General features: G+C 46.3%; 1 protein-coding gene across 4 annotated transcripts in view; it reads left to right on the top strand.

The window, feature by feature from the left end:
• Window positions 1-22,681, top strand: part of UGT8 (UDP glycosyltransferase 8) — a 34,290-nt gene that overhangs the window by 4,189 nt on the left and 7,420 nt on the right. For all 4 annotated transcript variants that reach the window (XM_027658900.1, XM_027658899.1, XM_027658901.1 and 1 more), the window contains one exon: window positions 11,071-11,894. In XM_027658900.1, coding sequence (XP_027514701.1) covers window positions 11,073-11,894 — 822 coding nt within the window. In that variant the 5' untranslated portion in view covers window positions 11,071-11,072. The remainder of the gene's footprint in view (window positions 1-11,070; window positions 11,895-22,681) is intronic.

Genomic DNA, 22,681 nt, shown 5'->3' on the forward strand with positions numbered 1-22,681 from the left:
TCTTTGCTCTGTGCTCTTCTTTCCTCCTATGAATGGATGGGTCAGCTTCATCAAAAATAAGCAACTTAAGAGTGTTTTCCCTTCCTACTCAGGGACTGAAGGGAGAGTTAATGGGAAGCCTTGAGTCAGCTTCAGATTGTGAACTGAGCTGGAAAGGAGCAGTGATGCCCTGCTGAAACACTTACATTGAGACAAATTAAAGTTGTCTCTCTGTCTCTCTCTAAGGGGAGATAAGAGTATGAACAGCAAACCTTTTGGAGTTCCTTAATTTAAGACACTATATTGCATTAGAGGAATTGTTTTCGCCCATACATCAACACCAGTCTGGAGAAAGTTATTTAATTCATTGGTTACACCCAAGGATGGAGCACAATAACTGCAGCACAGCCTTCAAATATGAGATTTTTAAACTTCAGGGCCTTGGTGAAGATTTAGATTAAAATGCAGTTATGTATGTTGAATTTGATTTGTGCTTTTTTCACATTCAATTTGGGAGCTGTTTGAAATGAATAAGGTGCTTTAATGCCAAGAACACCAATTAATGAGACGAAAGTATTCAAAAAAGAATTGCAGAAACTTTCAACGAAATAAAATACCAGCTTTAAAAAAAAAAAAAAGTAATTATGTTGTTGCTTGCCCTTAATTTTATTTTCAGGACACCATTGTTGTCCTCCCAGTTTAGTGTTTAAACTGAAAAAACCCTTTAATCTGGAGCAAAGCGAGGCGTTGCATGGCATCAGAGAGGCATCTCTCTCTGAATGGAATCTGGGCCAGGCCCAGGAATTTTGGCCACAGTGCTGCTGTGAACCTGAGATGCACAGCTGGCTTGGGAGGTGACGTGGGAAGCGTGGAGCCCACTGCCATTATCAAACCCTTGACCTGTGGCAACAGTTTATGTTGTATCTGTTTCAGATGAGTGAGTCCTAGTGATTTTTCTTTTTTCAGAAGGGGGCAGTTGTTCCCTTGGGTGCTGTGCAGGCAGCTCAGTGTTTATTTTGTAGGTTTGCTTGGGGAGCCAGTTCTGCCAATTTATCATAATGCAAACAGCTGCTGAGAAGTATGGCATTTTATATAGCATGGGTGTGTTAAACCTTGGTAGCAGTGTCTTTCTCAAGAGCTTTCTTGGCTGTGGAGGTCTCTTAGATGAGGTTTTGCACTGGACAAAATCACTGTAGTCTAAATAAAACCTGAACAGCAGAGTGCTGTAAACACCAGCAAAGCTTTGGGGAATCAGACCTTGATGAAGCCTGGCTGGTCCTCAGAACAGTGTTATCTCCTGTCCCTTTATTTTCATTCAAGTACACTTGGAGATTGGAGTATTCCAAATAACTCCATCTCAGACTACACATTTTTTTAAACAGTGTGTTTTGCCTTGAACTCCTGACTACTGAAATAACTAAATACAGCCCTGCTACGGGCCCTCAAGTTATTTCTGTTATAAACCCCTGTCAGGTATTTGTTACTGTACAGGGATAATGTTGAGGAAGCTTTAGCTGCTTTCCAGAAGTGGAGGAAGATCTTCCCATCTCCTGGGAAGTACAGAAGCATTTGGGGGTTGTGGATTGTTTATTGTGGATTTGTTTTGGGTTTTGCACCCAGATCGTTCTGTGAATCACAGTCTTGGAGCCACCTTTATGTTGCCCCTCTGTAGCCTTTGGATCTGTTTTCTCTTTTGCTTGATATTTGTGAATGAACAGATTGTGCTGAGTCTCAGATTGTCTTTGGAAGTCCACAGATCTCCTGTCTTCAGACCATTCCTTTCTGAAGTTACACTCCAGTCTTAGTCAACCGCTGATGCCAGAAAATCGGCAGGAACTTTGCGTGTTTGCAAATTTACGGAGCTACTGCAAAAAAAAAACAACCCCAAACTGACCCTTACTGGAGTGTTTTACACGTCTTAAATGAAGCCTAAGTTGATTTCTGTCCCCTCTTGCTCTAGTAAGTGATGTGGTCTTGCCCTTAAAATCAGTCTAAGCATTAAACTACATAGCAAAGCTGTTACATACACCACTTCTGTCCTTACTCTAGGCCCACATTCTGCCAGGAGGTGCTTCAAAGCAGACACCCCAAAACACAAATCTGAACGTAATAGAGAGGAGTCGACTTCAAAGAAAACCCACCTGTACATTTCAAAACAGAGCCTAATGATTAACAGACTGAACAAGCTGAATGTTTCTGGAGTGTGTGTGGTGCTGCTGCAATTATTTTAATTGAGCCTGAATAAGAACAAAACCTTATTAAATCGAGTATTTTAACTTTTTTCCCGAGTCGTATTTCCCGCTGCAGAGACAAGCCTGCCACAGTTTCCCTTTGTGGGTTCTGTTTGTGTGGCTTGTTAAAATGTGCTTATTTGCTATAGCATGAAGTCAGAAATGGAACAAAGAAATTCATTGAGTGCTTCTGGGTGTCATGTGATGGCGTGACCGGGGGGGAGCTCGTACCAAGCTGGAGCCAACTGGAGTGAGAGATGAAGCATCCCCCCAAATAATTACTGAAGTTGAAGGAAAATCCCAGTAAAATGGGCTGAAGTTTAAAAGTAATGTTGTTTCAGATCCCGAGGCTTGCTCATGAGGCGAAATTCATGCTTGGGTGATGGCAGCATGTAATTACAGGCAGTGCTTGTTGCACCAACAAATTAAGCTCACTATGGAGCTCCGTGATTTCTTCCAGCCCCTTCTTCAGAGAGTCATTTTATCAAAGGAGATTCAGTCGCTGATCAAAGCCTTGAAAATCAGAGTCAGGTTGTTTTTCTTTTTTTTTCTCCATTTTTTTCCCCCCTTTTTCTGTTTGGTACTTCATCCAGCTGCTATTTCAGCCTGTCTTTTGATGCCAGCGTGACAGCAAAGACCTCCTGGGCGGCTCTGACCCCTCGGTGGAGACATCTTTGTCTCCATCAGCTGCCTGTGGCACTCGTGCCTCCTGCTCTCTTGCAGGTAGGAGGCTTCCTCTCATTTTCTTGCTCTGTTCCTGGGCTCTTCAGGGCAGTGTGGCCACACAGCAGGAGCAGGGCCGGTGAATAACCTCTTACACAGCGCTGGTGTCCCTGGGAAACGTGGGGGAACCTGTTGGCTTCTCTCTGGTAGCGCTGCCCTGGCTGCCACAGCAATATTCCTGGGTGCTTCCTGGTGCAAAATGGCTGCAGCAGGTGGGGAAACTTTGCCCTCAGGTCTTGGTGCCTGGAGAGGGAGTCTCCAGGAGTCGAGGGGACTCTCTCAAGGGACTTGTGTGTCGGTGCCAAACTGCTGCGTGTTCTGTGAGCTCCCGGGAGCTCTGAGGGAGGTGAGCAATTTGTCCCGTCCGTCCAGCGCCACGGGAGAGCCTTTCCTGACAAATCCCTCCGCCAGGAATGTACGTGTCCTGCTTGCAAGCAGATGGCTCTCTCGCTGTGTGCAGTCAGCAGTTACCTTTCCAAGGTGCTGGGGGGTGGGCTAAGCACGGGTAGCAGGAACAGAGCTGCAGAATGGAGAGTGCCAATGCCGAGAAATCCGAGTCCCTGGCACACGGAGTCGGGTTCCTTCAGTCGCACGGGGTTTGGAGCGGTGCCTTAAGTGGGGGGCTCTGCTCATCCCCACTGTGTAAAGTGAAATTATAAGGATCTGGAAACGCCCCATTTGGGTTGCCCCATGCACAGCAGGACGAAAGAAAAGAACTTGCTGTTCTTGTTCTTTTTGCTTTTATTCGGGTTATTAAAATACCTGAAGAATACATCTTGGTTTGTTTCTGCTCCCCTGCCTGAGATGTCTGCAAAGGTTAATGTTTCACAGGCTGTAAAATCTTCATGGAACTCACTTTAATGCAGTTAGTTGGGCTGAACTTTGCTACTACTGTACCTAGTATCTATGTTCATTCAATAAAGTTTATATTTTGACCTATATACTGTTTGCTCACTGTTTTTTAGCGCATGGGATGTTAAGAATGGTAGGTCCTGTCGAGTGAAAGGTGCCTTTGCCGTGTTGTAACTTCAGGTTGTGAAAATATTTAATCAGACTTTAAACCTTTACTCTCAGGTGAATCAGTTCTTGAGTGCTGTCAGTACTGCAGTGTTAAAATCTCACAGTGTGCAGGGACTTGATGTAAAAGATCAAATCTGACTTGAGAAACTTAAATGGGTTTAGAACCTACTCAATGATAGTCTTGGTGGATTTTTAATCTTCTTAGATATGATTGGTGTTTTCAGAAGCTTAGGACAGTTTTCCACAGCCACGAGGACTCAAAGTTATTACTTCAGGAAGCCAGTGGCAAAGTGTTGCCAAGAACGTGGTACTTTGGCCACTTGCTATAAACTCATCTTAATAGGACGTGATGCCCTGCACGAGAGTTTTATTCCCATGGAAGTCCTGGAAGATCTGCCTACTAGCATGTCTACTGAAGATATTTGTGTATCAGCTGTAAAACCTGTGTGTTGAAGGAGAAGTGCCTCTGGTACCTTGCTGCCTTTGGAAGAGAGGATTTCTAAAATTGTTTTTCCAACGCTGTTCAGTCCAAAAGCTCAGGTAAAATCCTTCAGTGTTCGATAAAACCTGTTGCACAAATTAATGAAAGCAGTTTCATAAATTGCATGTCCTTTTGACTCACTCTTGACAGCTCCTTTGCTGTTTGCACAGCTGACACAGTAAGTCAGGATTGCATTGACACTGTCATGCCTATAAATCTTCCTCTTTTATCTGTGGATGAGATGTTCTTGTACTCACTGAAGCGCTTCAGTGATTGGATAGAGGGTGTAATTGTTTGGGAGACTGTACAAAGTAAGTTGAAAAGCCTATTCTTGTTCATGCACTCAGGATTTCTTACTAATTTCTTCATTTATCAGTTGAAAACGGAGCCTGTGGTTAAAAGCCAAATCTTACCACTCATCTACAACGTTGCAACACAGAGGAACAATCACATCACAGGCTTCCCTCAGCAATTAGTAACAAGATGTGCGACAGGAAAAACTTCAGGTTCTGAATCTGAAGGCTGTACAATACCTGTTAGGGGAGTGTCTTCCTAGCTGATATCCTGCCTTGTTGCCCCAAGGCTCTGTGCATTCCCACATTTCTGCTGCTTTGTGTGTTGTTGAGTAGCAACCGGTTCCTCACCTTTAAACTGCCTGAAGTCAGCTTATGGGCCTGACTTATTTAATGCTCCTAAAGGATTGTGGAGCAGCATTTCCTATTGCCTAGGGAATATGTACAGCAGAGTAGGCAGTATTAGGGGTTAAGAACATACTTCACCATTGCTGGCTTAAAGGGTTTAGGAGGCGAGTTGCGCTTGGAGCTTGAGGGTTGTGGTCTGTCTTACTGTCACGTGTTATGCCACTAATTAAAATCTTCCTGGGTCTGACAACTGGAGCCTCTGCTGGGATTTGCTGTCAGACATGATGTGGTCGGTGCATTGCCTCACTCGGAATTTCCAGAATCAATGCATCACATTATTGCTTCTGTATGTATTATTAATCTTTGCTATCAACTGTTTGCCTGTGGCTGACACTGCTAAGATTTGGGTTGAGTACACGGTTTATCCCCTGAATCAAACTGTAACCAGTGTTAGTGAACCTCTGGTTTGTCCTGGAATATTTTCTTCCTCTTTCAGCGTTATACTCACCCTGTACGTGCTTTATGTCAGTCATTCCTGGCTATCTTGGGCTTGATAAAAGGCTTTGCTTACAGGGCCTTTGGTCATGCAACCTGCGTTGTAGGGCTTGGTTCTGTGTTTGGCCGAGGTGTTTACAAGCCAGTGGAGGCTGGAGACCGGGTTTTATCTGTAAGGCTGTGTTTAATAACAGCTAAAGGAACCAGATTTGCACATGAAATAAGTTTTGTCCGTGGGAGTTCGAGTAGCAGGGCAGGACTGCGGCTTCAGTTCGTCGGGTTGTTAACAGCACGTGGTCACGGGTGGCATTTTGTGGTACTCACAGTTTGCTTAAAAGCGCACAGATCTCACCTTTCCCCTCCTTTCTTTTTGGTCATCGTACTCCTGTGGTGCGCCTCGTTAGCTTTTCACTTGGGCACAGTCATTTCGGTGCTAATTAGCATCCCCGGCTCGGTGAGCCCCTCTTATAACGTGGGCCCGTCTCTGCTAAATTGTAATGAGTAATTCGAGCCCTTTGGGAAAGGTGAGAGCGATCAGCAGCTCGGAGATTGCTCCTCCGCTGCTGTCTGGGATGAAGGGCACCTTTCCCGGCAGAGATTCTGCTCAAGGTAAGCTCGTCAAACCTTAACAAACCTGAAGGGAAGAACTTTAAAAAACCAAGTGGCATCGCTGAACCCAAGCTCTGTAAAGCCTCCCTTGCTGCTTTAAAGCCGGGAGCGTTGTGTGTTGCTAGTGAATAAAAAGGACTTTTTATATCCTGAGGTGTAAGTGCCTGGGAACTGTTGACTCTTCTCAGAGTGATACAAACACTGGAGCAGTTTGAATTCAAGCTGTGCTGTGTATGGAGGTGCTGGAGAGCCTCTTCTGCTTCTAGACCTGTCTACAGCAGAGGAAAACATCAGTGATTATACTGCTGGCTTGGAAATGGTTATTTCTGAGGCATTCAGAAATAGCAGGTAGGCAGCCAGTGGTATAAAGCAGAAAAAAAAACCAAAACCCAAACGTGCTTGTAACTTTTAATTATGGAGTGATTAGCAGCTTATTAAGGATTGGCAGCAAATCTAAATCTCACTTTGGGTATGTGTTCCAGCACTGTAACTGACTGTTACACGAATTAATTGGAATTAATCTAAAATAGTGCCACTTAATTCTTATAGTAATAATTTAAGCATTAAGACTTTTTAATGTCATTTATATAAACCTAAATGTCATTCAGTTTATTTCTACACTGCCCAGCTCTCAGGTGTCATCACTGATAGGATGATAGGGGAAGGATCCTCCCTCTTATTTTTCCCTTGGAAGTCACTATTTTCTATGTAGTCACACTTCTTGTTCTGGATCCTGCTTGGTCCTCCTGAGTGAATGGAAAAATAACTTCCTTAAAAAAATAAATCAGGATTTATAAGTATTTTGGTCAGCTGTCTTGTAGAGTATGTCTGGTGTTCTCTAACACTTTAAAAACTCACACTTTCCCTTTCATTTGAATGTAGGTCATTAACTTAATGAGCAGCTGTTGGAGTAGGTTTAATGTTTGACTTGGTCTGTCTTTAATATTCAACTTTTTCTTGCTGTGCTCCAGTAGATGAACCCTTTGCAGTCAGCAGGTGCTTTCCCTCCTATAAAGCCACTCTGCATATTTATTTTTTTTTTTCCATAGCATTGCTTTTAGGGCTTTTGGGCTGAAATTAGTGGCTTTGATTCAGTGATTGTTTTGTGGGCGTTGTTGGTTGGTTGGAAGTTTTGCTGTCGTTTAAATTTTAGCAAGTTTGGGTTTTTCTTTTCACTCTCTTTGGTAAAAGGATGTTACACACCAGCTCAAACCCTGAAACAGTCTCATTTAATGGAGGCAAATCCTAAGATAGAGGTACAAAATGGCTTTATATTGTTTATGGTCGTGGAGAAACTCATCATCCTTTGTCTTTGGGCTTTCTTTTCCTTTTTTCTGCCAGGACATGTGACAGTTCTTTTTCATGCTCCAGGTGTGTGCAGAGACAGAAGGCAGCTGCATTGGCTGTTGATCCTTTTTGTTTGTTTTGGCCAATGATTTTACTGCTGGAGTGTGACTGGGAGTTAGTGGGAAGAGTCCCCGTGGCTGTGATGAGCTGGCTTCCAGCTGCCCCTCAGTGTTTTCCTGACCCCTGGGAAGCCCCCTCTGCCTGGAGGGCTTACAGAATGCTGTTGCCTATTGCCCTTGTTCCTCTTGAAGCCTTCCAAGCTCCAGCTTCTCTCTGGCCAGGGCATGAAATGATGAGGCTGCAGGTTCCTGCCAGAAGTTCGATAGAAGGTCAGTGCCATTTTTCCCAGTAAAAATGTCACTTAATCTGCATTTCTCTAATAGCATCACGTGTTTAAATATCCCTATGGCTTGGCAGGGCCTGTACATTTATTTTCCTGTCCCTGTGGAAGGTGCTTGTGTCGAAGAGGCGAGTTGCATAATAGGTTTTGGAGAAGCGATGATGGTTTCACCAGTTCTGAAGGTACCACAAGGTACAGACTGCCAGGGAGGTGTGTTGTCACCTCTTGACATTGATACACTGCAAGAAGAAAAAATTAAAAATGTGATAAATTTTTTTGTAGGTACATTATCAGATTTTCTTGTTAGGCAGGTAGTGCTTTAAAATGCCTTCACAAAGAGTAAAATATCCAATGTGATTCCTGTTTAAAATGTTTCTGGTTTTGGTGAGTGTGGGGATAGAAAGCAGTGGGGTGGTACCACCAGCATCCCAGGGAAGTACAGCTGTAATTCCCATGGCTTTTGATGGCACATGCATAACCCTGGCTGTGGAAAATACACCTTAAAGCTAAGGATTATCTTCCTGCACTGCGCTCCGGGCCTGTGTGGGGTCAGGAGACGGGAGCAGAGCCGGCATCTGGCAACCTGTTGGATCATGAGTAGCCCTTAGGCTGCTGGAGCCTTTGATTTCTGCTGCTGACAGAAACACTGATTTTTTTCCCCATCCTGCTCCTCCATTCATGGTTTTGTAATATCGCCGTTGTTGACAGGAGCAGTAACTCAATACCGTGGGAACGCTTCTGGTGTGGGGACATGGAATCAATAATGGGCTTTTTCCAAGTTTGATTAATCATTTTTCTTGGATGCTTCGTTGCTGAAGCATTACTTTGGGTTTTGGCTTTTTTAAACCACTCTTACCTAAGGAGCGTTATCCTGCAGTGGGGCCCTGTTGAAGGTGGCTGAACATGGACGAGGGAAGTGATTCTCCCTCTGTACTGGGCACTGCTGAGGCCACACCTTGAGGGCTGTGTCCAGTTCTGGGCCCCTCGCTTCAAGAAGGACATTGAGGGGCTGGAGCGTGTCCAGAGAAGGGCAACAGAGCTGGGGAAGGGTCTGGAGAGGAGCTGAGGTTGTTCAACTGGGAGAAAAGGAGGCTTGGGGTGACCTTCGCGCTCTCTGCAACTCCCTGACAGGAGGCTGTGGCAAGGTGGGGCTTGGCCTCTTCTCCCAGGCAAGCAGTGACAGTTCAAGAGGACATCAGGAAGGATTTCTTCATGGGAAGGGTTGTCAAGTGTTGGAATGGGCTCCACAGGCAGGTTGTGGAGTCAGCGACGCTGGAGGTGTTCAGGGAACCACTGGACGTGGCACTGAGTGCTCTGGTCTAGCTGACCAGGTGATGATCAGCCCAAGGTTGGACTGGACGATCTTGGAGGCCTTTTCCAGCCTAAATGATTCCATGGCTTGTTGGCACTACACCAAGCCTTGTGCCCTTCTGCACTGGCACAGCCCTCTGCTGATGTCCGTGACAGCGGTGCAGCACAGCGAGCTTCTCGGGTGCTTCTGCTGCTGTTTCCTTCAGAAACTTCATATTGTGTAGTAATAAACCTGAATTACACAATTACTGTATGGTAACCATGTAGTATATATTAAGTATAATTATAGTATTTTATATATAATTACATAAAATACGAGATGCTCTATTTGTGGGCTGGTAACCCACATAACATGAAAAAAAGACCCCAAACTAAAAAGAGTCCTGAGCAATGTGTTGTAGGACAGTTATAAGACTACAGTGTAAGGAGATAAGGCCTGAGTAGCAGCATTATCTGTTGTTCTTATTTACAAAGGACACTGCAACAGTCTCAGGTTTCTGCATGGATTGGTTTGGCACGAGGAAAGAGCAGATTGTTTGGTTTGGCGTGTGCTTGTTTCTCTGTCCTAGGAGGGTTATGGTGACTGAGGAGTTTCTGACGTGCCCTCTCTGTGCTTCATCTGGTGCCTACAGGGTTTTAAACTCCCAAAACAGGGGTGTAAGAAGTGTTTTCCCTTTCCCCAGCAGCCTGCTGCTGTCAGGAGCTGGGTTCAGGATGGCTGTTTGAGTGAGTGGAGGTTAGAGCTGGTGCTCAAGTGGGTGTTCAAGTGCTGATTTAAGTAGGTTCAGAATCAAGTGCTTGTCCAAGTGCTTCAGTGGGAGTTGAGATGTTCATGTGTGTGGTACTGCCTCCTGTTACTACATTTTGTCTCGTACACAAAGTGTAATTTTTGAAAGCTCAAAGTAAAGTCAGTTCTTACTCCGTGGTAGCCTCTTCCTGCCTGATTGTGACTTTGCATCCCTGTCTGGCTGATCAGTGTTGACACTAAAGGAAAATATTGCATGGGTTTGCATGTGCTTTTAGGAGAAAAAAAAACTACCTTAATCTTCTCTACTCCTCTTGGCTTATATGAAAAAAAAGAAAACCTCAGAAGATGTTATCCTTAAATCAGATTAGAGAGTTGCAACTTTAGGGAGGACAGCCTGAAGCCTGTGGGCAACTATCAGACAAGAGCTTGTGGCAGGAATGCTCATAACCAAGTTACCAGTGGTGTGAAGTGTGGTGTGCTCAGACTGCAAAATGGATGTACAAGTTCCAGTTGAGGAACTGAGTTGTGTTTGTACTAAGTCCTGTTATATCCTGTGCACTGGAATATGAGTGCTGGTGATTTCTTTGGGTCTCGTGTGTGTGAATAAAGTGCAGGATTTTAGCCTTTGGGTCTTTGAACTTAGCACCTTTCTTAGTCACTTAATAAATTCTAATGCCAACGACACAGTCGTACTTTTAAGTGTAATCACAAGTGTAGCAGGATGCAGCTCTCAGGGCTGACGTGACGATCTGGGAGCTGTGGGATGACGTCTGTAATTCGGAAGTGCCGCGTGTGGTAACCTGCGTGGAGGGCACCAGCCTCGCAGCCTCACTCGGCTTCCCCGCTGTTTCACGCAGGTGCCACATCGCTGTCTGCCTTGGAAGAGGTCTCTTGTTTACCCTCAGTGCCAGATGGAAAGGGAGGGGTGGGGAAAAGGCGGATCTCACTGGAAACAGGGCTCTGCCAAGTGCGCTCTGAAACGGAGTCTCTCTGGTTCCCCGTGACCACCGCGAGGACGTCTTCAAAGCGGGGAGAACGGGATGAGCTTTCGTGGGACGGCCAGATAATAATAACTGGCCTTAAATTCCCCAGCGGGTTACAAATCTGTTGTGTGTTGCTCTAATGCTTTTCCTTTCCCATTCCAGCTATGAAGCCGTACGCTCCAGCTTTCATTCTCCTGTGGAGTGCCGTCGGGATAGCGAGGGCTGCCAAAATCGTCGTCGTGCCGCCAATTATGTTTGAAAGCCATCTTTATATTTTCAAGACTCTGGCCTCAGCCTTGCATGACCAAGGTCACCAGACAGTGTTTCTCCTCTCTGAGGGCAGAGAGATTCCTCCGTCTAATCACTACAGACTTCAGCGCTACCCAGGGATCTTTAACAGCAGCACCTCGGATGATTTCCTCCAGTCCAAGATGAGGAGTATCTTCTCGGGGAGACTGACAGCCCTCGAGCTGTTCGACATCTTGGACCACTACACCAAGAACTGCGACATGATCGTCGGCAACCAAAACCTCATGCGCGCCCTGAAACAGGAGAAATTTGACCTGCTCCTGGTCGATCCCAACGAGATGTGCGGATTTGTTATAGCCCATCTTTTAGGGGTTAAGTACGCCGTGTTTTCCACTGGCCTCTGGTATCCAGCAGAAGTGGGCGCTCCGGCTCCCCTGTCCTACGTCCCCGAATTTAACTCGCTGCTCACGGATCACATGAACTTCTTCGAGAGGATTAAAAACACCGTTGTCTATCTCATTTCGAGGTTCGGAGTCAGCTTTTTGGTTCTGCCAAAGTACGAACGGATAATGCAGAAGCACAAGGTCCTTCCGGAACGGTCCATGTACGACTTGGTTCATGGATCCAGCCTGTGGATGCTTTGTACTGACGTAGCGCTGGAGTTCCCGAGACCTACGCTTCCCAACGTCGTTTACGTGGGAGGAATCCTCACCAAACCGGCCAGCCCTCTGCCAGAAGTAAGGTTTGCTGAGTTTTACAGTCGTTTCTGTGGTTTCTGGTGCACCTCACGTCACGAGTGACGGTTTTGGAGCGGTGAATTCCAAGTGGGATCTGGTGTTCTGCTGTCGTTGGGTGGAATACACTCTTGCAGTCACTGGAGGTTGCTTGGGGTGGTGGCGAGAAGGAACTGTGAGACAGAGACTCCACAAAATGAGTCTTTTGTGGCTGCAGGAAGTATTTTGCTTTTGAGTATAGAATCATAGAATCGATTGGGTTGGAAAAGACCTCAGAGATCATCGAGTCCAACCCTTGGTCCAAATCCAGTCCATTTACTAGATCATGGCACTCAGTGCCGCGTCCAATCTGCATTTAAAAATCTCCAGGGATGGTGAATCCACCACCTCTCTGGGCAGCCCATTCCAATGCCTGATTACTCTCTCTGTAAAGCATTTTCTCCTGATATCCAACTTAAATTTCCCCTGGCAGAGCTTAAGCCCGTGCCCCCTTGTCCTATTGCTGAGTGCCCGAGAGAAGAGACCAACCCCCACCTAGAACTTCCCTTCAGGTAGTTATAGACGGTGATGAGGTCACCTCTGAGCCTCCTCTTCTCCAGGCTAAACAACCCCAGCTCCCTCAGCCTCTCCCCATAGGACTTGTGCTCCAGTCCCTTCACCAGCCTTGTTGCTCTTCTCTGGACCCGCTCCAGCACCTCAATATCCCTCCTGAACTGAGGGGCCCAGAGCTGAACACAATACTCAAGGTGTGGCCTCACCAAGGATCACTTCCCCTGTAAAGTGCTTAAAGTGCATTAGAGGTGAAAAACGATGTGCTCTGTCTTGGAAATCACATCAGCAGCTTCTACCCAAACATGGTTTAGAATGGGAAGGAAGGAGGATGGATGAGTGCTGTTTGTGCTTGAACAAGCCTGCTGATATGTTATGCGACCTAACTTCATGGTATTAGTGTTCTCTGTGGTATTTTTTTGCCTCCCCTGGGTTTGATAAGTAAACGTGTCTTTTAAAACTACATGTATGTAAGCGTGGAAAAAAAAACCTCCTCAGGCCAAGATGTGGAGGTGTGAGTTGACCTAAAATGGCACCACTGCTACACTCAGATGTCAATTTGTACTGAGCACGTGCTGGCCATCAGGTACCAGAAGGGTGACAGTGATTGCACTGGCTCCAGAAATCCTGGCTGCACAGATCAATTAGTTTGATTAATTCAGTACTCTAGGTGAACTTTGATACCTGATACCTAAGAGTTGCCTCTGTTCAGTAACAGAGGTGGACAGGTGGTGAGGGACAGGCAGAACAAAATCTTATAGAACACGACGTCGTTTACAGTTTGTGTGTCCATAAAAAGGCAGATGTTGAGTTGGAGGTGTGTGTTAATCACCCAGCTTATGGCTGGGTGATAAATAGGGGGGTAGACCTGCAGTGCTCAACAATTTCCTTGTTAAAATGCCTTGTTCTGCCTTTGCTTTTGGCATGAAAACTGCTGTTGCCTGTGCTCCAGGGTATTCTCAGAGATGGCCCTAACAGTGTTGCTTCCAACATACTCTTGCTGGGTGTACACTCCTGTGTTTGGAAAGGCTCAGGCTGCACAGGTGTCCTGAGAAAGCAGGCTAAAGGTGCCCCTGTGCTGTCTACAAGTTCAGCCCTGTTCCCTCCAGGAAAACTTGGTGGGCCGGATTGAGCTTTTTCTCCCTTTTCCAAACTGATATTTTCTTGTCCTGCAAGAAGAAAAAATGTCTTTGCACCATCAAGTTGGGGCGCTAGGGTAACATTGTCTGTTTTGTCTTTCTGTTTAATGTAACCAGAGTGACAGTGACCTGAAAACAGACCTGTAGGTAGAGTACATGCTGGCAAATATTCATTGCGGCGAGGGGGGAAAAAAACCACCCGTAATTATTTGTAATATGTCTTCAGTTTCATCGGGCAATTCATTCTTTTGGAGTTGCAAGCGGGAGATTGAAGGTGCGGGAGAGAAGTAACAAAGCGAGCACGTTCCTCTTTTATCCTGTAATTTGTCCGTGCCCGAGGTGTTACACGTAATCCCCTGTGGAATGTATTGTAGGTTAATTACTGGGCGATCACTCGGTGCTTGTTGAGCAGCGAGAAAAAATTCGGAACTGTGGCGGCTCTGCTCTGGCAGATTTAAAACTGGATAGCGAGTGCTGCGGCTGTTCCCTTGCTCCTGCTGCAGCTCTGAGGCAGGAGCCTTGGCTGATTTATTTTCTGCAGCTTTGGGTTTGGTGCATTAAGGTGAGCCAGAAGCGGAGCTGGTTCACGTTCCTGTGCTGGGCTGGAACTGGTGGTGCTTCAGGAGCTCTCAGAAATTACGCTCCTGCCCAGAGGGTGATCAGGAAGGAGGGGCGTGTGTGGCTGGAGACGACAGCTTTAGCAGGCTGTTTTTAAGCTAAAATTAGAAGTTATTGGGTCTCTTACAGTCTCCAAAACTGCCCGTGAGTAGCCTAGTCCGCTTCGTCTGCTGGAGACGTATTAGGGAAAAACCAGTGGTGTTTTTTTCCAAGCCCAAAATACGTGGTCAACCCCCAGGGTATCTGCGCACCTCAGTAGCGGCACTGGAGCCTTACCGGCAGGTTTTTTTCCTTTTTTTTTTTTTACCCCTCACCCAAAATAACCTAGCAGTTTGTTTACCCAAACCAGAATGCCTGCACTTAACCGAAAAGCTCTAGTTTTCTGCTCACGAGTAGCATCTTTAAAAAAAAAAAAAAAAAAAGGCAGAGGGGAATAACTCAGCGTTCAGTGAGGAGGTGAAGGTCAGGGTGTTTTGGAGTGTTACGGGGTGGCCACTCTTTCGTTCTGGGGGGGATGCGGTAGCTCTGTTTTGTGGCTGCTCAGAACCTACAGCTTCTTTCAAGTTAGAAAAGCACGGCTGTAAAGGCAGCACGTAGCAGTGGGTGCTGAATATCCAGGTCGTGTGAAGGGGAAGGAAACATTGCTCCTGCTTCGCTCTGTCCCATCTACATTCATGCTGTAGGGCCGGGCACTGGATGGGGTGTGTAAATCCTTTCCCTTTTAGCCGCGCTTGCCGCCCGCGGGGGTCCCTGTGCTTTGTGGGATCGGGGACCTGTGCTTGGATCGGGGAGCGCAGGAGATGCAGCCAAATCCCGGCGGCTGGAGGTGTGTGCTCAGGGAGGGGGGGGTGTGTGCTCAGGGGCTCTGCCGTGCTGGCACAGCGCTCGGTGGGGCAGCTGCACGTCCCTGCGGGGACCGTGTGTTACCTGTGTAAGCCTTCCCCAGGCTCCCATCCTCCTCCTCTTTTCTCCCTCCCGGGCAGCGTCCCGCTCTGCGCTTGGCGCAGTGTCCCCGGGGCGGTCGCAGTGATGCCCGTGCCAAAGGAGCGGGAGCCAGCGGGGTGTGCTTTGGAGGTCACCGAGCTGCCCGGCTCCTGCCCGGCTCCCTGCGGCGCCCTGCGGCTCCCTCCGGCTCGGCAGGGTCGGTCTCACCGGGACGGACGGGCAGGGTGTCCGGGCAGCGGCCGCGATGCCAGGGGATGGCACAATTCCCCGCTCCCACCTCGGAGCGCTGAGCACAGCTTGTGTCGCTCCGCTCCGTGGCGGTGGGAGGGCTGATGGTCCCTTTGCAGAGCTGGGAGTAGGGCAGCGTTAATCGTCCTCTGTGGGAGCCAGCGTGACGTTTTCGCTGGTTTAAACTGGGTTTAAAGGTGCTTCTGGCGTGAGGTGTGCTGCTCTGGAAAAGGCGAGGAGATGGTGTTGTGGCTGTACCCATTATCCCTAAGGGAATCATCAAACGTTACACGCACGTGGAACGCAGTCCGGGATCAAAAACCCGGTGTGTTGAATTGCACTGAGGACGGTGGGATCGGAATTATCCCTGAAAGATCAAAAGCTAGAGACAGACCGACCACCGAGTCCTTAAGGTAATCACTGCCGTGAACTATCAAGTGCGCGGTGTTCCCTGGCAGCATTTCCCTGATAACTGTCGGTGCCCATTAGGAAAGCAAAGGGCTGCTCTGCTTCTCCCTCGCTGCGCTTCTCCAGGGGGATGCGAACGAAGCTTTGTAAAGGAACACCCGTTTGGAGAAACAAGGAAGAAACCTGCGCTCTGCCATTTATCGTGTGACTGGGTTGGTGTGTATTAGGCATTAATGAGCCCGATAAGAGTCCCTGACCCGGGAGGTGCCACAAGCAGCCGCCTGGGGGAAATACTCAGCCCGCGAGTAAACCAGATTTATGCTGTGGAGGAGGGTTGTGCACGTCTCAGAGTAAGAAGTTGGCCTTTCGGCCACAGCTGTCAACAGATGGTAATTGCAATAAGTTCCTCACTCCTCTCTGTACATCTCTTATCTGAGCTCGTTACTGTGAACATCAAAGCACGGAGCAAATTGGTGGCTCTGAAATATCTTCACCGAAAAGTGTCGGTTTGGTGTTTGTTTGTTTTCCCCTGAGCCTTGCTGACAGTTTTGTGTAGCTAATACTGATATTTAACTTTTAAAGTGAGGTGGAAGACTAAGGAGAGATGTTCTACTCCTTAAATCCGACTTTTCTCCTTCATTCCAATTCAAGGGCACGGTCTCTTGCAGGCTGTAGCAGTAGATTTTTGCCCGTGGCAGAGCCACCATCATTTTAGGTTCGTTTTTTTTTTTTTTCCAAGTCCAGGGAATAGTTCTTACAGAACTGTTTGGACAGTAAATTTCTGGTGATGTGAACCAGCTCTAGAGCTGTTCTAAAATGCGTGTGCTTGTCAGCTGGGGAGGCTGAAAGTCTTTTAAGGGTGATAGAGATGATGCAGCACTGTGTAAATTCCGTGCTGAACCGTGTGATCGTGTATTTTGGCCCTGAAATATATTTTAGGTGAAGCTTCTCCCCTCCTACCCCAGCATTCCATGTTTGGCTCCACAGGTAAGTGTTGCCTGAGCTTTGCAGGCACCCACAGGCATAAATCTGTAACCTCCAGTCTCAGCTGCCCCAGCAGGACTAGGCTGCTGAACAGCACCACGGGTTCATGAGCTGCTGCTTTCAACGGGTTTCGTGGGTTTAAATATTCTGATTTATCACATTCATCGTGCTCATACTGGAGCACACAAATCAACACCACTTACTGACTGCAACAGGCAGGGGTTTCACTGACTGTGTCACTTCCAGGTTTTGAGCAATGACCTTGGTACAGGACAAATAGTGAGCTGTGCTTTTCCCATGGTTTTTCCCATTTATAACATCCAGAAAACCCGAAGTGAGGAATTTATTTCCAAAGGCATGTGTTTTTTTTTTGTTTGTTTGTTTTTGGGGGTTTTTTTTGTTCTGTAATATTTGGATCCTGTTGCATTTGGGTACCAAGTTTCTATAATGTGGGGAGTGGGAACGTGGTCCAAGCTGAAATTTGAGAGCAGCAAGCCCTAATAACTGATATTATTGACTAACAGCAATACTTAATGAAGGCAGCTTTTTTGATGTTCCCAGTTGCTTAAAGGTTAAGTCAAGTGGATGTTTTGTGGTTAATATCCTCAGGAGAGGCATCTCCTGAACCTTCCCAGGCTGTTCACAGCCCACCTGGGGAATTCCAAGTGGAGGAGTTGCAGGGGGAGAGTAGGGAGGTCTTGGGGAGGGATGTGACTCTTACCCAGGATCAGAAGGCAGCTGATTTTAGATTTGTTAAAAGAATGGGTGGGGAGTGGCCTGTTTCTGTAACTATTATATAAAAATATATGGGTACCGTGTATATAAACTTTATATGTACTTGTAAGTGTTTAAAAAAAGAGAGAAGGGAGGAGGTAAGCCCTAGGAAGAAGGAAAAGCTGTTTTTATCTGAACAAGATACGAAGAAATTGCCATTATTAAATCAAAACTGCAGGTTGGAGTTGTATCTCCTGCCATCCCCAGAGCACAGGTGTCCCAGAACAATGAGAGACAAAATTTCCCACCTAAATTGGGTTAAAATATGGATTTATGGAAGGGGGTATATGTCAGTATCTGTAATGCAGAGGTCTGGATTTAAAATCGAGCTTCTCTTTCATTTTTTTGTTACTGTGTTGGCTGCAGTTGAATTTGACCTGATGTTCTATAGACAGAGTAAGTAAAAATAGTCTCTTAAAACTGTTTTTTTTTTTTTCTTAACAGTTGTAGAGTTTTTTGCTACATATGGAGCTAATCAAAGTGTAGAAGGGTTGGTAGAACCTTGGTTTGCATTTACATTTGCTAATCATCAACCTTCCTGTGCATGCTTGTGTGTTCACGCTTAGGAAAGTGGCTTTTTTGGGGTATTTTTTAACAGAATGTCGCCTCTGGGATAACACCAGCAAGGTTTTCAGTTTGGATCCTGGATTTGAGGATCCCTCTGCTCCATGTAGTGGTTTTATTAACCTCTCCTGAAGGACAAGCTCCTTATTTTCCACTCCTCCCATTGCATTGAGAGAGGCAAGGTTGCTTTCCCAGGGAGCTTGCCAGAGGTGTGGTGAGTAATGGATTTTTGACAGGGAGTGTTGCAGCAGGGAAGTACTTGCACTGCAGTTTCCTGGTTGACCTCTAGTTTTGGGTAGACTGTGTTCTGGAGGCTTCACTGGATACTCCTGGAACTCCAGAGAGGAGGGGCTGTATTTCCTGACTCTGTTTTTGGGAGTGAATTTTGTTGCTCTTCAAAGTTAACTGGACTTAAACACTCTGGTGTTGGATGTTCAGTGGGATAAGACAGAGGTCAGGGATAAAAAAATTACAGTATTTTAGGCATTGGAAAGCTTAAAGACTTTTTTCATTCCCTACTGTGTTTTGATAAGCTAAATATACAGTGTGTATATATCTCAAGTAATTAGATATGTATCTCAAATAGTTAGTGAAAACCATGAAAGGAAAGTCTGTATTTCAGCAGGGCTGAATCTGGGTCTGATATTGTTGAGGAAGCACTTTATCAGCAGCTTTAAATTAATATGTGGTGATGCTTGGGGTCCAGATCTCAGTTTGCTTCCCAGCTGATGGTGTTAGTGTGGCTTTAGCCAGCAAGAAAAGAGGGATTTAGTCTAATGCCATAATTTGAGGATTTTTTTTTTTTTTAGTGGGTACAGGGTATTGTTTTTGCAGTTACTGTGCTCAGTGCTAGCATGAATTCCCAAATGTGAGAGAACAGTGTGAGTGTTAACTGCATGGAGTTTTTATGTGGTAGTTGTTAATAAAATCAGTCCTTAATAAAACCCAGGGAAGAGAACTATGATCTTGCTGTTAATCCAGAGGGGAAAATGGGAGGTGGGGAGGATCTCATCCTCACTGGGAGCAGCGTGTCTGCTCCTAATTGAACTGAGGCTGATGTGGAAAGGAACGAGCCCTGATAAAATGGGATGAGCACTTTTGCCTGGTGGCCGTAGCTTTGGAAAGGCAGGAATTCCTTCATGGAAAAGAACCTCTGGAGTGTGACAGGGAGCCACCAGAAGCAGCTGGATGTGTGGAGTCAGGGAGGTGTGAGGCATCCTCTGCCTCATCCAGCCAGGAGTTTCACCGTGATGTTCCCTCTCCTTTGTTCCTTAGAGCAAATAACTCCTGTTTTTGGTTGTAAACTGAGTTACAAATTCATGGCAAGTAAAACACAAAGCCTGCTCTGCCTCAGGTGATGGTGTTTCTCTGGGTTTGCTGTGGACTGATTGGTTGTTTTGTAGCTTCCACAGTATATGATAGGATCTTGTTTGTTTTGGGAAGGTAAAGGTTGTATAATGGCACCTGTGTGACCTTTACCCACCTGTGCTGCTGAGTTGGTTTAGTAAAATTTGAAATAAAAATGTGTTCGTGGAGAAATATGTCACATAAGAAGTACTGTTTAGAAGATGCCAGGGGAGCTCAGACACCAGCACAGGAATGGTCTGTGTACCTTTCTGTGTATTTATCAGGATCTCCTTTCTAAACACTTAATGTGGCTTCTTTATTTTGAAATAGATCTCATTTTGTCTGCTCTAAGCAGCATTTAACAGGAGGAGCTGCACGGGATGCCTGTGCTCTCCCCTTGGGGGAAAGGGTGGTTTGCAACCATATTTGAAGAACAGGCATTTGTGCTCTTCCCCATTTTGAATCGAGCAGCTGAACAGGGCAAAGCTTCGGCTCTTAAACCCGGTTATGTTTGTACTTGGGTACTTTGTTTATGCGAAACAAAGCTCAGTATAAGGCACCACTGGTTACTGCCAGCTGGGCCCTCACTCTCCCCTCACAGCTGTGCCTCCAGCATCCAGCCCTGCAAAGAATGGCTAATTAGAGAACCAGGCAGAACAAAGCCCACACAGTGGGGCTGCCACAATGGCATTCCTGTCCCTGCATGCTCAAAAGATTGATTTTATTTCTTTATTCCTCCCCCCCCACCTCGTGCCTATAGCACAGCACAGATCAATAAGTGCTTCTTCTCCCTATGGAGGCTCTTCCACTATTTTTTTACCCCCTGAGAACATGCATTTGCACAGGAGTGACATGGAAATGGGCAGGGCTGGGCACAGTGTTGCAGTTGGGAGTCCTCTGAGGTGTTCATACCTTGGTATGCATTGCTTCAAGTGAAAATGGTGATTAATTAATGTGTGTCTGTGTTAGGGGATATTTTACTGTCGGTGTAGACAGAGCTGTAGGTGGGTGAAACCCAACATTCAGGTAGAAAACGTAGTTCACAATTCAGCAGAGAAGCTGAATGTGCTCTAATTAGGCTTGCCAGGTTTCCTGTCTTTCCTGTGGGCTCACCTCTTTCCAAGTGGGAAGTTCCCAGTGAGGGGAGGTGTGTGTCCAGCTAGAGGTGCTCAGTTATACTCTGAGCCTCTCCACTCACTGTCACAGCCTGGACAAAACAGCTTCCCTCACCCAGGTCATTTTGGCAAGCACCTCTGTAATCCCAGACTTCTCAGCTATATTTGTGTCTTAAAATTTCTGGAAAATCCGAGTATCCAGCTCAATGCTTCGTTAGTGTCAGCTTATTTGCAGTGTGAAATTAGAGAATAATTATACTTCTGATGGACACAAGTTCTGTGAGTGGCTGATCTAAGTTTTTATTAGAACTTCTACTGAAAGTTTTGCTTTCAAGTTCATCGAGGTTTTAAGGGGTAATAATTCCTTCTGGTTTGATTCTTGGCTTGGAAGGGGAAAGCCAGATCCCTGTTTCCTGTTTCCAAGTCACTGTGAAGTTTGTGAAGTTGGCAGAGCAGCCTCAGTGAAGCTGTTTGCTGGCTGTGCTGGGACTTAAACTGAGGCAGGGGCTTTCCTTTCGAAAGAAAATCTGCAAATACTTATATTTTTTTGGGGAAAAAAGTATTAGGTGTTCTGTTCCAGAACCTTTTAAAGAAGGGCATGTCTTGAATTAACTGCAAAATTTAAAGTTGTTTCCCCTCTGTATTCTGTTCAAGTTTGAAGCAGAGTGTGAGGAAGGTGCAGTGCAACTTGTCGTGTAGTAACCTCCCACCCCGGATTTCTCCTGTACTTTAGACCTCAGAAGTTGCAATTTCCTTTCCCCGCGTTAAAAAAAAAAAAAAAAAAAAAAATCACCCTGAGTTTACAGTAAACCTGAAAATCATTTCAAGTGGGCAAAAGGAGGTCGCTTTGCTGCACGCCAGGAGCCCGTGAAGTGCTGCCCGGCCAGGGCAGGCTGATTTTAATGAGGGCAGCTCTAATGACTCATCAGCCTGACTCAGGGCCTTTTCATACAGAGCGTAATTAGATCGGGAAGGCAGAATGAGCTGGAGGTCAAAAGTGTAAGTGGATTTAAGCAGAAGAAAGGGGTGAGCTCACAGGGGGGACGAGCTGGGTGTCTGTGAGGGTTTTTAGCGGGTGGTGGATTCGTCGGGGCTGGTGCTCGGGGTGTTTGGGTTAATAATGTGGCCCTAATGAGTGGGGTGTTTGGGTTAATAATGTGCCCCTAATGAGTGGCGAGGTGACTGAAGGCTGCTGAAATTTTAAGCAAACGAGGTTGTGCTGTGGCATCAGCGTGTGCTCTTCCAGGGTTATGGTCCTGGGGGCATCGCCCCAAGCTGACCTTTCTTGCACTTACATTCCTAATTTTGCAAAATAAAACGAACTACACGGCTGTAGTAGGAAGTAGTGCTGTCGAAGTATTCGGTCTGTTTGATGTACCAGGATCACAGCCTGCTTCTTATCTACTCTATCACTGCTGCACCTTGTATGTCACACAAAGAACAAGGAAGGTACAAGGAAATACTTGAGCCCTTGTGCCGGGGCCCAGCTAATTTGTACCAGGACGTTCAGATCTGTCTTAAAACCAAAGAGCTGTGAACGCCCCTCCTTTGGATTCGGTTTCACTTGATCTTCGGTTTAGAAAGCCCGTGCTAAAAAGCTGTCAGGAGAAATAATGATCAGAAGTTTAAAGGAACCCGAGAGTGATGGCAGTCAGTCAGTGTAAGGTCCTCGCTTTCCACTTCCTGGTTTTTCCCCAGCTCTGCGTTTCTAGTGATGCTCAGTGATCCCATTTAATCCAGGCTGTGCTGTGCCAGGAATTACACAGAAGTATGTGAGGAGAGCCCTCATCCTGACAAGTCTCTAGTTGATTTTGAGCAGTGATGTCCAGCACCCCTCTGGGGAAGCAGCTTGGAAAGGGGCTGCAGATCAGGAGGCAGGTAAGCAATTAATGTAATCCTATTTAATGCAACAAACAAATCCCATCTTTTGAGCCTGATGGCAGGATCTTGCCTCGCCTGGGAAGATATTAAGTTCACCTTTGTCCATGTGATGTTCCACTGGAAGCAGTGGGATTACCTTCAAAGGGAAGGATTACAGAGGTTTGGCTCTGAAAGCAGCCCTCATAACACAAAGCAGGTTGCTTTGCTGTTGCACAGTAATGAAATGCAAAAGCCTGCA

Source organism: Corapipo altera, unplaced genomic scaffold (genome assembly GCF_003945725.1).
Source record: "Corapipo altera isolate COAL_440 unplaced genomic scaffold, ASM394572v1 255, whole genome shotgun sequence".
Lineage (NCBI taxonomy): Eukaryota > Metazoa > Chordata > Aves > Passeriformes > Pipridae > Corapipo > Corapipo altera.